Source organism: Numenius arquata, chromosome 23, assembly GCF_964106895.1.
Source record: "Numenius arquata chromosome 23, bNumArq3.hap1.1, whole genome shotgun sequence".
NCBI lineage: Eukaryota > Metazoa > Chordata > Aves > Charadriiformes > Scolopacidae > Numenius > Numenius arquata.
The window spans coordinates 7,894,696-7,910,706 of NC_133598.1; the positions used below are offsets into that span (position 1 = coordinate 7,894,696).

General features: G+C 55.5%; 1 protein-coding gene across 1 annotated transcript; it reads right to left on the reverse strand.

Annotated features, from left to right (window-relative positions):
- Positions 1-2,478: 2,478 nt before the first annotated feature.
- On the reverse strand, positions 2,479-8,565 carry VAT1 (vesicle amine transport 1). Its single transcript, XM_074162833.1, has 6 exons — positions 8,239-8,565; positions 6,450-6,657; positions 5,933-6,103; positions 5,761-5,850; positions 4,588-4,829; positions 2,479-3,516 (listed from the first exon to the last, which is right to left on the reverse strand). The coding sequence occupies exons 1-6, from the start codon at positions 8,563-8,565 to the stop codon at positions 3,415-3,417; spliced, it is 1,140 nt and encodes a 379-aa protein (XP_074018934.1). The 3' UTR covers positions 2,479-3,414.
- Between the last annotated feature and the right edge of the window lie 7,446 nt (positions 8,566-16,011).

Here is a 16,011-nt window from a genome sequence, read left to right on the forward strand (position 1 = left end):
CCCTGTGCTGAGCAGCCCCCAGCCGCAGGCAGGGATAGGGACCAGGACCCCGCTCCTCTGCCTATGAGCTCCTCACTCACACTCTCCTTGGGACTCCTCACGGCACAACCTTGGGGTCAGACAATCAGTAAAATAAACATTAAATTGCACTTCTGAGAGATAGAATGGCACACGCAATTCAAGCACAGGAACCTCCCCTTTCCTCAAGAGCACAACTGCGCCCTGAACAGTTAAGCAACATTGAGTGGAATGATTTTATCCTAGGGTTTTTGTTGTTTTTTGCTTTGGTCCTTAGTATACAAACCTGCTGGTTAACTTTGAGTTAAGACACTTGAAGTTGTTTTACATAGGTTCTATACTTATTGGCCCATAAAATATTTGTTCATTAAAAAAAAAAAAGTAAAAAAAAAAAGCAGAACCAAAAAACTGACCAGCCACGACCACCTGGAGCAGAGCACTGACCAGGGAGGCAGAGAGGAGCAAGGTTAGGTTTAATCTCGGTTTTTCTGTAGAAAACATTGTTGCTACCAAGGGACATAAATCAGTCAGTGCTGAACTCTGAAGGGCAGTAACTGAGCCCCAACAAGGGCCCCAGGAATTCACAGGTAGAAGAAACAGGAGCTACCGCCCAGAGAGCATCAGGAGCCTGGGCTGTTTCCCAAGAGCCAAGGCAGGAGCAGATAAAGCCTTGGGAGCAGATAAAGCCTTGCTCGAGCACCGGCTGGAGCCACACGGCCACCCTGGGGGAGACAAGGGCTCTGCATGGGCTCTGATGGATGGGGGAGCCCAGAACCACCAGGACAGCCTGGGAAAGGCTGCGAGACATGGAAAGGGACCGTCTTATTCACAGTAAGGCAGACGACACCGGTGTTCACAGAACGGAGCTCACCAAAGTCATAGCAGGGTTTTGGCAATACTTTGAAAGGCCAGAATGGAAAAGGCTCCGCTGACTTCCCAGTGTTCCCGGGCGTGCAGAAGGCACTGAGATGCTGTTTTCTGCGGCACAGCAGAGGCAGTGTCAGGGTGTCCATGGGGGGCTGCGAGACCCCACACCCTGCTGCGGTGGGAGCCCAGCTGCGCCCCCTGACCCAAGGGCACCCACGTAAGGCACCAAGCACTCGGCTGAGAGCAAAGCAGGGGGAGGATGTTACTTGTGAAACAGTTTGATGGTTTTCCCCTTTACAAGTGTGCAGAACCTGGAGAGGCCCAGGGCTGTGTGCCGTTTGAGCATGCTGCTCTTTCATCAAGGTCAAGTCCAGTTTCTTGAAGGAACAGGTCCAGACTTCCCATTTCAGCAATTTAGACAATCCTGTTGTCAGACCTGGCAAAGCAGCATTAGACACTGTTGGATTTAATCTAAATTAGCAGGATAGGGCAGGTGGAGAGGAGGAGCAGTGAGATTCTGGATTCAGAAAGGTTAAGATTTCTGCTTGCGAGTGTCTTCAGACCACGTATCAAGTGTGAGAGACAGACTGACAGGGATCTGTGACAGGGCTCCAGCCTCCTCTGAAGCCGTAGGGAATGAGGTGGTTTAACACTTAAAGGTGCCCAGGGCAAGTCCCCTGGAGGCTGTGCCCACGTGTTTCTGAAAGGCGGCAGACCCAGGGGCAGACCCAGGCACCCGAAATACAAGCTGCGCTGACAGGAAGGAGCCCTGCTGGAGGATAGAGCGGGCTGAGGAAGGAGCCATGCTCCTCACCCCCACAGGAACCCCCTGCCCTGCGCGGAGCTTGGCTGCTCTCGAGCAGCAAAGGGGCTTCACACATGGGGCCTGTCGCCCACCCGGCGCCTTCCCTCCTGCAGACTCCTGGTAGTGAGGTTTGCTCCTGCAGCCTGAGCTCCTCCATGATGGGCAGCTCTTCTCAGCACCCTCAGGTTTACCTTTTCAAATCCAAAATGAAGTCTAAAAGCCTGACAGCACCCACAACCCATGACAAAGCCTCAAAGCAAGCACAAACAGCACCGCAGTCACCCAGGGCTGAACACGGAGTCCAGCAGGGACAGAGGGCACCACCCCGGACACAAAGTGCTCACAGAACTAGGTTTGGGTCTCTGCACAGCTACATTTCCAAATGCATGGAAGAAAAGAGGAAGAGAAACTGAGTTCTGGTCTGGGAAGAGCACCCCGAGCAGCTCTTAAACCTTTGGTGCTGGAAGAGAGCCCAGGGGTCCCAAGACTTGCAGTTTCAGGGGAAGAAGAGTCAAGCTTTTCTGCAGCACTGAACCACGAGGTGGGAGCTGGTCTGCGCTGACATCTACCGAGCTCGCTAGAGAGAACAGAAAGCACAACTTAAACTACTCAAGATGCCCAGGCCAAAAGTCTGACACAGCTGGGCATTTGCCCTCTACACTGGTGACAGCTTTGCTGGGTGCATGGCACAGAAAGACCCAGCCCAGGCTCCCGGGAAGCTCCGGGCTCACAGGACTGGCTCTTGCAAGTTCCTTCCCAAACCACAACAGGGCACAGCACAAAGCAAGCACTAACAGGGGCTTATTTTGTTCCCATCTTGCTGAAGTCTGATTCAACACTGCAGCCCTTGGAAATACAAACACGAAGGTGAAGTTCAGCCTTAACAATACCAATTGGAGCCCAACATTAATAAAGCACAGAGCCAACACCAATTGTTCCAGTCATTTGAGACACAGTTGAGTCCTTATGGTCTCTAGAAATCAGACACAGTTTAGGTCTCCCTATATGGTTTGGAATCAGAAAATGGACAAGATCAAGTTACCTAATTGAAACTTTTCTTCTGTGTTCAGACACAGCCCATCAGGTTATTTGCTGACTGCACAGAGAAGTGACTGTAAATTAAGTGCAATACGCCATAGACTCCAAAAAGCCAGGATGGTTATTCACAAGGCAAAGACAACGTGACCTGTTACTATCTGACTGGTGTTAGAGGCCAACAAAAGCAGAGGGGAAAGAGCAGCCCGTGCTAGAATTAAACCAGGCCAGCAGCTGAGGACACATCCTAAGGTGGGTCCATTCTCCTGCTGAACGAGTTCTCAACGGCGGCAGCACAACTGCTTCAGCAGGGCTGTGTGTGGGGAGATACTTGGCAGTTGGTACAGTATGTTTGTACAGTGAGAGGCTCTGCAGTTGTTAATCACCAACTGCCTGGAAGCTTCAGCTGCGCTGCCAGAGAAAAATCAGGTTAGTTTGGAAATTCAATAGAGAAACAAGTGATTAGAAAAACGTATGAAATAAACAGGCTTCAAAACAGAGAGCTAGGGCAGGAGGCATGTCTGGCAAAGGGTCAGTCACAGCGAGAGCATGCAAACCTCATCTGAACCTTAACCACGATGTTCTTGTACTGGTGAACTGAAGATGGAAGCTACTGATCTGTCCATTTCCAGGTCCCAAAGATCAGGGAGTTAAACCATGAATTCACAATCTGCACACATCTCTTCTCCTTAGTTCTCCTCTTTTTTGGATTCTTCCTTGGGTGCCTCAGGAACCAGGATGACCTTTCCAACATTCTTCTTCTCTTGCATCTGCCTCATGGCATCTGCCACCTGGAAGAACAGGGATCTGGTGAGACCCACACCCGTCACCCAGTGCGGTTATGCCCTTCCTGGGCCCCTTGGTCCACCCACACTAGCCCAGGGCTACTCAGGAGGCAGCTTTCCTGGCAGACCAAGGAAGTGCCAAGCATTTGGGTGCCTCTGCACGATGCATTTTGGACAGAGTTGGGCAGCTACCCCAGCCTGCCTCTGCCTGTGGGAAACTCTCCTCAAGAATTCACAGACCAACTGTGACATACACAAGAATGTTCTGCTACACAAACTGTGGAAGAATGAAGTGTGTCACCACAGGTTCCTCTCCAAACAGAGGAGAGCACTGCAGAAACCCAGTCAACATCCAGAAGGACAATGCTTCTACCACCTTCACAACCACAGAACAGATTTTTATTATATTATCATTATTTTTTAAGCAAAACAGCACCCGGGCCAGGCCTGGAATCAACAGTTTTCCTTCAGCATTTGTATCAGAGTAGTTCTCAGGTACTAAGAGCACCTGATCATTACCAAGTCCTTTGCTCCCCTGCAATTAGTCCTACCCCAGAAAGGATTTCCAAGAACCTGACTCTGCCTGGACACATCGATGGAACAACACTGAGCAGAACAGAGCTGCTGAAAAACCTGCCACTCCCTGCCATCATCCTCATTCTGCTTCACTGCCTGGGCTCTTTTTCACTCCTGGAAGGGCAGCAGCAACCTTCCCAGCCGTCTGCTTAATTACAAAGCGCAGACGCAGGCAGTCTCCAGCCTGATGCACAACCCAGCCCCTCCATGGGCAGCTGCCACCCCCAGAGCGCAGCTGAGCACCCCCCCTACTCCCCAGGGACGCTGTCTGGCATTGCCCAGCTCTGTGCACTGCAGCAGAAGAGCCCGGCCACTTCACTCCCCCTTAATATCTTAAAAGGAAAAAGGCACTGGATGTCTGAGAACAGATGGTTATTAAACATTTGCAACAGTTCAGCCTCCATGAACAAGGTGCTCACACCGATCCAGAGCTCACTGTGCAGAAAACAATCACCCAGTAATTTCTGGGTGCTGCCAGCCTATGCGTTAGCTCAGACTTACCTGATCAAAGGGCCACACAGAGTCTATTTTGGGCTTGATTTTGCCTTGACTGTACAGGCTAATCAGCTTGGCTACAACACCTCCGACAAGCTCAAATTCTTCATCCATATATCCAAGGTGGTAGCCACATACAGCCTTATTATGGTGGAGGAGCTGCAAGGCATTGATGCTGAACTGGTTCCACCAAGTTTTAGCCATAGCCATGAGGTTCTTTTTCTGCCCAGTGAGCAGGTTTGCTACCCCTAAAAAAGAAGACAAGCCGCAATGAGCTGGAATCAACACAGCCCGAGAGGCAGTGGGCATCCCAACAGCTCAGACAACACGCAGGGCAACAGCCGCTCACAGCGATGGAGGAGAGAGGCGAGAACTGGATCAGGATATGTCCAGTCAACCTTCAATGGAAGCAGGTACCTGCCTCAGCCTCAAGATATGCAGAATTTGGATTATCGGCACCCATATATTGCAAAAATATAGAGCAACAACTCTTAGGAGGGCAGCAGCAGCGCAGCTCGACTGGAGCGTGGGTAGAGGCAGGCAAGGGTTACAAGTCCCATCCAGGCTGTCGGGACAGCACTGCCCTTCTGCAGCCAGGCTTCTCCAGGGGAGCCACACGCCACAGTGCTGGGACAGCAGAGGCCACACAGTGGTGCAAGTGTCTGGAATCCCGCTGGGGGCTGTGTGAGGGCTTTGTCTACGGGACAAAATCACAGTGTTTCAGAGCTGGGGAATGGAGAGATAAGTATTCAGTAGCCTCAAACCTTGTCACCCACACATCCTCTAGGAGAAAAGCAAGGCTCTATTAGTGCTGTGCATTAAATCAGCCTGGACAAAGCAGCTGTGCCAGTGTTCCCCCGTGAGGACATTCCAGCTTCCCCTGTGGACACCGGCTCACACTCAGAGAGGGATCTCACCATGGGAGGGCAGAGCCTTGGGGCCCATGACCAGAGCTCTCAGGAGAAGGCACAAATCTCGTTCCCCTCGGTGCCTCACCCAGGCAAAGCATCCTAAAGCCTTTGGGAAATAACCGGACTACAGCACAGAGAGAGCAGTCAGCAGCAGCCCCGCTCCCTCACGGCTGCACGTGCAGGCACAAAGCGCTCCCATGCGGATCCACAGCCACCCTGCCACCACAGTCCCTCCTACGCTGGGGCTCGAGCAGCTGCTCACACTCACCGTACGTGATGAGTTTGCCCATCGGCTTCAACAGGTTAAATGCTTTGGAGGTATCGGATCCTCCCAGGGGGTCCAGGACAATGTCAACACCTGGAGGGAATTTAAAGTAACTAAAAGTTTCTTTCCACTTGAAAGAAATGCAGGACAGTTATAGTCCCCCACCACACAGTACCTTTGGGAGAGATTTTCCGGACCTCCTCTGCATAGTCCATTGTTCTGTAGTCAATGGGGTGATTGACTCCGCTCTCCTTGAGTGACTCGTGCTTGGAGGCAGATGCTGTGCCAAAAATGGTGACATTTTCTACAGTCTTGCACAGCTGGATGGCAGCAGTTCCCACACCACCTGAAAACCAGCAGTGAGAAAGACTTAGAAGCAAACAGCCCCAGCAGTCAGAAAAGCCTCTGGACAGGCAAATCACCCCTCTCTGTACCCATCACAGAGCCAGGAGGGTACAGAATAAAGGTTTTGTTGGGGCAGGCTGACACCTGGGACACGCTGGGGGAGACCGACCCCAGCTGCTGGGAAACGGGTTCAGCATTTGCCAGCGCCTGGATCAGCGTGAAGGCACCTGGCAGGTGACACTCTCCCAGTCCAGCCCCGCTCCGATCGCTCCCCCACCCATGTCACCCACTCAGAAGCTGCACGTTGAGACCAAGAGTCTTGGCACAGGCTGGGAAGAACTATTTACCTGCAGCCATGTGGATGAGGACGCTCTGGTTGGGTCTCAGGTTCCCAAAGTCAAACAGGATCATGTAGGCAGTGATGTAGTTGACAAGAAGAGCAGCCGCTTCCTCAAAGCTCATCCCCTCAGGCATCAGGAAAGTCTGACTGGCCGTCACGTTCACGACTTCTTGCCAGAGCCCTGATCTAGCCAGGACCATCACCTTATCACCAACCTAAAACCAAACAGAGGACAAGGCTGTCTGAAACAAGCCCCAGGTTAGCAGAAGTCATCACACCCATGCCCTCCGTAGGCCAGAGTGGGTACATATGGCCATTCTCTGTGCAGAGGGTCCGCAGGGACTCAGCGCCCCTGGGCTTGGGCAGGAGCCACAGCCTGTGCTCCGCTTGTGGGGCAAACCGCCCCACAGCACCTCTCCCCACAGACCTGGACACACACCAGGAGCCTTAGAGGAACCATGGACGCCCCAGGCTCCAGCTCTCACCCAGTGTGCTAACCCACTGCCAGCTGCCCCCCCAAGAGGGATGGGGCCCCTGTCCTGCCCTCCCTGCCCAAGCTGGGAGCAGGAGTCTGAACACCACGAAATATTACTGCTCCCCCCCCCCCCCCCCCCGGCAAGCATCATTCTGCCAACATGCAGGAGGCTCGGGGCAATGCTTAACAGGATCAGCCCTGGAAAAAGCATGTCCAGCCTGAGGAAAACCTCCCAAGTCTAAGCCTCAGACCTGAAGCGTGAGGCATCCCCCAAAATCTGTTCTTATCCCACTGGGCGAGGAACATCTGCTCTCTTTGTAATGGGAGGGAGAGAGCAAAACACCAAGCAGTCGTACCAGCGAGCAGAGCCAAGGCAGGGAGGAGAAAGGCTCCTCGGAGTGTGGGTTTGGCATTTACACTTGAATAAACCAAGATGTTTTCCTGGAGGGGAGGGAATCATCTTTGACACTGTTGCTTTTTTTGAGACACTTTGTTTTTCTAGTTGTGCACCCAGGAATCATCTTAAAGCCCCAAAATTGCAACAGCCATAAGACCCAAAGGTCTGGGACACACAAAGCCAACTCTGTCCTCCCGAGTTGGCAGAAATGCAGCAGCCAAAGGCTCGCGGCCCACAAACCCAGCACCAGGAGCATCCCACCTGCTGGTGCCCACCCCTTGCCACCCTCAGAGGGCTCTGGACAGCTCTGCAGCGGCTGGAGCCATTTCCTTTCATGTTCGTGCAGTTTAAGAGCTCGGTCACAAACGTGTCCAGAAACAGCTCAGTCACGCTTTGGGCCAACATCCCACCAGCTCTCGTTGCTGACACAAAAACGTTGTACACGCAGATACACCTGCCGGTCCCCGAGGAACACGATGGCATCCAGCTTGTCCCCACGACCACAGAGCCCGACAACCCCGGCCCTTAGTGCGGGCAGGCGGCGAGGGCAGCCGGGCCCCGGGAGGCTAGGCGGGACGGGACGGGCGGGGACGGGCAGGGACAGGGACGTGCAGGGACGTCCTGCCCACGCAGCCCAGCGGCCCCTTTGTCCGGGGGCTTTGTCCGCCGCCGCGGGGCTTCCGCGGGCGGGACCGCGACGGGCGCTCCCTGGACAGGGAGCGGGGCTCCGCCGCCCGCCCCGACGGGGACCCCGGCCGAGGGACGGTCACCCGAGCGCCGCCGCCTCCCGCGGTGGAGCGGCCGTGCCGGGGGTGCCGGCATCGGGCCCTCTGGGCGTGGGGGAACGACACGGGGGACGGGGCTCGGAGCCCGGCGGGGACGGGCGGGGCCCCCGCAGTGCGGCGGGGCCGGGCCGCCCCTCACCTGTCGGTCGCTGACGCCGTCGCCGACGGCGCGGACGGTGCCGGCGCACTCCATGCCGGGGCAGACGGGCGGCGGCGGCAGCCGGTCGTACAGCCCCTGCCGCGCCATCAGGTCGGCGAAGTTGAGGCCGCAGGCGCGGACCCGCACCGAGACCTCACCGGGCCGGGGGCCGGCGCCGCGCCGCGCCTGCACCTTCACCTTCTCGTAGCCGCCGAAGCCCGTCAGCACCAGCGCCCGGTGCTCGGCCGCCTCCCCGCCGCCCGCCGGGGGCTCGGGGGCCTGCTCGAGGGGGGCGGCGGCGGCGGCCGGGGCGGGCTCGGCGGACATGGCGGAGCGGCGGGAGCGGCGGCGGCGGCTGCGGGCGCGGGGCGGCGGCGGGCGGGGAAAAGCCGGGGCGCGGGGCGCGGCCGGGGGCGGGACGGGGCGGGCGGGGCCAGAGCGGAGCGGCGGGGGGGGGCGCGCCTTCCCCGGGCGCCTCCCCCTCCCGGCCCCGCTCCCGGCTCGACGGCGGCCGCCCCCCCGCAGCCCGGTGTCCCGGCGGAGGCCCTGCACCGCTCCCCCCCGCCGCTGCCCCTCCCGTTGTCGGTTCCCTGGCGGGTCTGAAGCTGATGCCGGGGGAGAGGAGCGGGGGGGATTTGCTCGTCCGGCCTCCGCCGGGCCGCCGCAGCAGCCTGGGCGTTAATTACTGCGTTAATTACTCAAGCTCCCGTAGGCCGCAGCCCTTGTCCTCTGCGCTGCGGCTGCAGCTTTGCGGAGCCTGCCCCCCCGGCCGCGCTGTCCTGCGCATCTTCCCCCACACCACCTTCTCTTTCTTTTTTTTTTTTTGGTTTTGCTTAATATTTCCTCTCAAGCAAAAAAACTGCTTGCATCTTCTCTGGAGACACGTTTGAAATGGCTGTTTGGCTGGAGTGTCATCTCGCTGAGTTACTTCTACAATTTATTGTAACTGATGTCACTTGCTGGGAGGTTTAATAAACATCTGTCCGCTCGTAGCCCTGAAATGGCTGCGTGCGGCAGAGATGAGGCAGGGACTGGCTCGCAGACAAGAGGGAGGAGTAGAGCTCTAGTCCTGTAACTAAAGACAGATAAATAAGGCAGGGTGCGGAGACAGATCAGTGCATCCAGCCTCTCTTCCTGCTCGCGAAGCATCCGCCAGCAGACAGCAGCCCCCGCCCTGGCTGGGATCGGTGCTGGGATCTGTGTCGGGTATCACACTTGCCATCAAGACTGCTGATTCAGTGCAGGTTTGCGTGTGAGGAGCGCAGTCAGATCCACGCCTTGTTTGTCCGCTGCTTGGTGATCACCTCCTCTTCCCTAACAGCCCCCAGCCATTGCAGAGTGACCACTAAGTCAAAGAGCCCCTGAAAAAGAAAACATCCACCCCAAAAAAGAAAGCAAAGACCACCTGCAGGGTAATCAGAACATGTACTGGGGAAGTTTCTGTGTCACTCCAGTGCTCCAGAACTCCCAATCCAAGCAAAACCCGGCATGATGCCCGCTCTGGGCAGGGCACTCCCAGCACTGCTGGCAGCGTTTTATGTAAGGCTCTGGCCAGCCTGCAGATTAGCCAGCCCCCGTGTTTCCAGGGGCTTTGTTTGCGACAGCAGCCCTGCTCGTCACACGAATGCAGTCTGCTGACCGAGGCCGGCAGGAGCTCTGCATGAATGTGGCCTTGTCCTGTGGAGCCACGCTCCAGGCTGGCCCTGGAGCTGTGCGAGCCAGGCTGGGGCTGCTCAGGAAGCGGAGCACAAAGGCAGGAAAGCAGCCAGGAGGGCAGGGGCCTGGGGCCGGCTGCATGTCGTCTGGCTCCGCCGGGTGGCAGATTTATGGGTGTCTGGGTGGCTGCAGTGGGAGCGCAGAGGAGGGTCACGTTCAGCTGCATGACAGGACCACAGCCCAGCTCCGACAGTTGCTTTACACCCTTGTTTGCTGTTGCCCAGCTCTGAGAAATACAGACGTGCCTTCCTGCTCTCTGGGCATCTCCCACGCCCCAAATTAGGAAGAAGCAGTCAAAGCACAACCCTCTGTCTCTTACTGCTCTTCCTACGACCTTTCATAGCATTTGCCCTATCAGTGAATTATTTTCACAGTTGTGAAAATAACAGCTCTTGTGGTGGATGAAAGGTGCTGGTTGGGAGGGAGCCCCTACGGACCCCTGAGATAAGGGGATGACTCCCAAAGGCTCAGAGAGTGGCAGACGAAGGCAGAGGGTTTGTGAGTCAGACTCCTCTTCTGCTAGACCGCTCCAGCTGTAGGCAGCTCCAAAGAGGATTAGTTTGGGGTATTTTTGCACAGTGGCAGGTCTGTTTGATTGGGCAGGCGGCTCTTGCTGCCTTTGTCTCTTTTGTGCTCCTGAGTCAATCTTTCGCTATCAGCTCAGTTTAGTAACATTTCCCTTGTAAGTCTCATGTTAGCCAGTTCAGTTTGTGTTCTGCTGTGGTAGTTTTCTCACTGTATTTAAGCTGCAGATTTGAGAGGGATAGTTTTGTCTGGTCACTGCCCTGTGGGGGTGTCGGTGGGGGGACGTGCTGCCGCTGTGGGAGCTGTCAGGGAGGTGCCGGTGTCAGTGCTGGGGCCGGGCACTCGCTGCTGCACACTCTGAGCTGCGGATCAGCGACCCCCAGCACAGCACGGCACTGGCCACTGCTCCCCAGGATGGGCCGCTGCCATGGACTACCAAGGGGAACCATCGGCCAGAGAAAACAGCAAGTTTTCCCAGTGGAATTGGTGCTCACTCCTCTGGCCCGTTTTTTCAGCCAGCTCTCCAGATGTGGGCTTTCATTGCGCAGGGGCACGCAGCCGAGGTGCTGGGGCCATCTGAACGGACCGGGTTTGTGATTTACAGCCAGAAGTAGGCACAGGCCACTGAGGGAACTCTTCTCACTATCTCTCCCCTAGGGCTCAGCCCCGTGCCTCCCCCTGAGATCCCTCCCTGCTTCCCCAGCCCCTGGCAGGGCCGAGGACGTGCCAGCCTGCCCTGCCCGGCTCCTTGTTCCACCTCCCTTTATTTTCACACAGGGCTCTAGCGGTCCCTCTCCTCTGCTCTCAAGGACACCGGAAAAATGAACAGGCAGGAGATAAAGCCTGGCAGCATTTGCCAGTCAGCAGCCTGTGGGAGCTCGGCCTTGGCCCCCAGGCTCACTTAGGATAGACCTTGGGAGCCCACAAAAGCCTTCCCTCACCAGGGAGGCTGCTGAGACCCCACTGGGGTCTGGAGGATGGCTGCCCACTGGCTGGCTGCCTGCCATGGCACCTCTCCACACCTGGATGCAGGCAAAGTGCTCGGAGATGAGGTTTCCCACTCCTGCGCAGGTCCTGAGCTGGTGCTGCCATCTCCCTGCTCTGCCCTGCTGGTGCTGCCCACGCTGCCTGGGACCACCCGCTCCAGTCCCCAGCCCAGCACAGGGGGTGGCTCTGGAAGGATCTGTGGGGCTGTGGTCAGACCCCACGGGCTGCCGGGGCCCACAGTGAAGTTTTCAGGGCTGTATGTCTGAGCATCCTGGATCTACAGCAAGTGTCGACCTCGATCCATCTATCTGGGTTTGTCGGGAAGTCAAGGGAAAGATTCCTCCTGCCTCTGTTCTGCCTTTTCCTCACCGGCATCTGCAGAGCGTTGGGATGCACACAGAGGCAGACACAGACGAGATCTCCCAGCTGCATCACACGTACCAGGAATGCTGTGCCTCCTGGGTGACACCGTGCCTGTATCACAGTAAATTACATTTAGATTTGACAGGTAGAGCAGTGGGTGGAAGAGATCTGACACAACCCCGCAGACGTACCTGCCACTCACAGCCACAGTTCCCCGCGTTGCTGTTTTGATCACAGAGACAATGGAGATGATTGTCAAGTGGTAACTGATGCTCAGTGAGTGTCAGCTCACTCTTGGTGGTGACAGCAGACTGGAGAAATCCTACCAGCGCTGACTATCATTCCCACAACGAACACCGCCGGGTTGGGGCTGCCCCAGCACCGTTCCCCGCACAACCCCAAACAGCGGAGCCTGGGGAAGCACAGCACAAATGCGCAGCGCAGCTGCTGCCGGGCCGGTTTCCAAGTGTGCACAGAAGAGCATCCCACCAGGTCCTCCTCAGGAGATGGGCACCTTCTGTACTGCGGTCTTCAGAGAAATCCTGTGAAATGAGAATCGTTCTCCTTAACTTCAACCTTCCACCACAGCATCAATAATTTGCTGACAATTATAGTCCCAAAATTACAGACTTGGCACATCCACATGCTGTGCACCCATTAGAAGCCGATTATTTGGTCAGCATGTCTCGCCTCGCTGAAAACACACAAACTCCCCTCAGTGTGCTCATCGTGGCTTTCAAGGGATCAGGTGACTGCAGGACACGCAGGACTGGGTCGCTCGGTGTGTGTGTTGCAGTGGGAGACGGTTTTCTCTGCGCCACTGAAATCTCTGCTGCTGGTTCCCAGCGCATCCCTGCAGTGCAGCGACAGTGCCATCTGCTCATCGCTCCCCCGGCTCAGCCTGGCACCAAAGCTGCTCTGCAAGGGAAAGCAGCCGCAGCACCCAAACACTTCAGGGTGCAGGAGCAGGGCCACAGAGCCCAAGACCCTCACCTGCACCCCCCCCCCGGGGCAGCCCCCTCCCTCAGCCCACGCAGGGACTGTCCCACAAAGGTGGTAAAGATCACTCCTACTGCTGGAGAAACCATTTCCACCGAGCACCTCTGCCAGGGAGCATCCAGCCGGGCTCGCTCCATCACCCCAATGGATGGCACTGTGTGCCAGAGCAACTGGTGCTGTGTGCCGCAGCTGCTGGCACTCTGTGCCGCAGCCGCTGGCAGCCCTGGCTTCGGGGGCGCAGTGGAAGGACGGAGTGGGTGCTGCACGGCCTCACCCAGAGCAGGGCGAGGGGAAGCCAGTGCCGCAGTGGAAGCTGCATTTCAAGTAGCTGGATCCGGCATGGGAGGGGACGTGTGTGACAAGGAGGTTTCCACACCCAAGGGGACAGAATGAGAGAATCAGCCATTTTCCTCCTCCCACCCTGACCCTCTTTGTGTGCCTTCGTGCCGCCAGTCCCTGCCCCTCCGCAGAGCCTCTTGCTCCCTGCAGCGGAGCCATCACCCGCAGCCAACCTGTGGAGCCCCCAGACGCGCCCCCCCCGATCTCCCAAGCTGGTGCTGGGGCTGATGAATCCTAAGTAGAAGTGTTCAGAGAGGAGGGGGGGAAATGGAGCTGCTCACCTCCAGAGGAGTGTTGTGGAGGCTCCAGCTCACTTTCCCATTACAGAGAAATCCGCAGCAGAAATGGAGGAATTGTGCCCCCTCAGCCTGTAACACACATGCTCTGACTGCAGTCTTTCCAGCAGAAGCCTTGTCAGTTGAATGCCTCCTTGCTTTAATCCCCAAGATTGCTGAGGGATGCTGCTTTCATCTGATAGCATTTATGGACTGCTATAATGAGCTTTGGCTTACTGAGATAAATTAAATTGCTCACCCAGAGGTGCAAACTTCATTAATGCCAGCAGTGAGTCAGATCAGCGTTATTCCAGCACAGAATGTAAACAGGATGGACACATGAAAGGGGATTTGGCTGGGATTTTTTTCTCTTTCGTTTAACCTTCCTAATTGCTGTTGATTTGTATCTTTTTGCTGTGTGTGTTCAAACTCTACTGTTTCTTCACCTCTTCGTCTTCTAGGGGGAACCATCAAATAACACACCATTCAGGGCTGAAGGATTTAACTGCCAAGTGTTAACAGTAAGCAATACTCGCTGCAGTTTTGCCTGGCAACCTTCTAGATCTTTCACGTATTTGACAAGTCCAAAAAGATACTTAAGAGTAGATCAGATGAGAAATTAAAGTGTGTCCCTTACTTCTGTCCCAGTTTAGAGGCTTACCAGTGGAAATAAGATGTTGCAGACCAAATGGCACAGAAAAGATAGGTATGAAGCTAACAATGCACCCACCATAAAAATCCAGAGAAAGTGTCACTGGACAATGTGACGGGCATGAGCTCTGCGTCCCCAGGGGTGACACTCAGGCACCTCTCAGTAGGTACATGCCTGCATCTTGCGGGGTCACAGCCATACGACAGAGTACAGGAGACTCCTCACTCCTTACATTCACCTGCTTTGTCACGTCTAAAATTCGGCTCGGAGCCTGTGACTGGCTGCAGAGACCAGACCCTGAGGCACAAGAACAGAGTGTCACAGGCTCCGGGGTTTCAGGTTGTGGGTCCTTCCGTAAAGGGTGGTTTCTCCGTGAATTTCTCTAGTACAGGTCCTGAGGATGTCTTGTAGCTTCTTTGTAACACAATAAAGTTACTTCATAACAGCAATTAAAATCCCTCAGAGCACAGACCAGCAAGAGAGGATCTAGCCACTGGAGAAGCATTTTCAGGAGCAAATGTGTGGGAGCCATCTGCTGCCTCACCAGACGTGGCGATAGTCACAGCATGTCTCTTTCTGCATCCTGCTCTGAACACTTACACCGCGGCTGGAGGTTGCCTGACATATTTTGCAAGTGTTGCCTGCCAAAAGGTGCATTGCACCAAATGGGACAGGAGGCTCAGAGTGACATTGCCCCAAGCGGCTCTGAGCAAAAGGCGCTCTCGGCTGCTTCCCCCCCGCACCCCACCCCCCGGGGAATCAAACGCCTCCGGCGGGTTTGCGAAGGTCCTGAATATTCACTACAGAAAGTTTCCTGCTTCAAAGGAAGCAGGGTCACAATAATATGTTGGTTGGCAGCAAAAAAAAATAATTCCTATTGAAGAATATGGTGAAAAGCTCCCAGAAGAAATGTATTGGCCGGGGGAACAGCCCGCTCCAGGTGACACCTACGGCCACCCAGCACTCCTCTACCTGCAGTCGCAACACAATGAACTTTTCTTTCCCTTCCTTCACATAAAAGTTGAGCGACACACGCATATAAGGCGGCCAAAAAACCCTACAGGGTTTACAAAACATGACACACTGCTGCACAAGCTCCTTTCCCTGGGGAGGGTGGAAGGAAACGAGCATGTGACAGTTACTCATCATCGCTTAAGGCAAGGCTGGGAGGCACAGAGATGCTGCAGCAATGCACATCGCAAAGCTACAGAAGGAGGAATTGACTGACAGCAGTTTCCTGGCCCTTATAATGCAGGAGCCAGAGCAGGCGAGGACATGAGCTACACTACCGTGGTTCCAGGACAGCCTCGTCCCCTCAGCGCACCCTGACTGGGGCTGATGTGTCCCCGACGGTGCTCGGCTGGCAGGCCCAGCAGGAAGCGAAGCAGCGCTCAGAACCGCTGGGTACCTGTGTGGCACCATGCCTTGCACCTCGTCTCTGTTCTTCGCTCATCCCAACTTCATGCACAGCACCAATATTTATGTATGAAAAATGGCTGCGACTTCAGCAAAAACAAACTGCCCCCTCAGTCCATTAATAAATCCGGTTTCACTGCCAAAACGCTTTAATTTTCACTTCTTCCGACTTGCTTTGTCTTCGGTGTTTCTATTTTTACTACATTTTGTGACAGACAGCTTTTCTATGACAAATGAAAGTTTGCCATTACAGTAAATCTTCCTCCAGGGTGGCCAGCAAAATATTAGCAGTAGAGGAGCCTTTCCTTTTTCAATAATTCTGCTAATTAAAATCACTGTCTGTAATTTATAGATGCACTGTCAGTGCTCAGGGGGAACGGAAAGCAGGAACCGCTGCCCACTTTGCAGGAGGCTGCGCCGCCAGGCCCGGGGGGGGCAGCCTGCACAAGACGGGGCTCCTGCCCCCCGCGATGTAACCTGGTCCTGGACACTGGAGATAAA

Excerpts from the sequence above, each read along its gene's own strand:
- VAT1 (XM_074162833.1), bottom strand. The coding sequence starts at position 8,565 with ATGTCCGCCGAGCCCGCCCCGGCCGCCGCCGCCGCCCCCCTCGAGCAG. Across the intron at positions 5,851-5,932 it reads CCGGAAAATCTCTCCCAAAG|GTGTTGACATTGTCCTGGAC; the intron begins GTACTGTGTGGT and ends AATTCCCTCCAG. Across the intron at positions 4,830-5,760 it reads GGGCAAACTCATCACGTACG|GGGTAGCAAACCTGCTCACT; the intron begins GTGAGTGTGAGC and ends CTTCTTTTTTAG.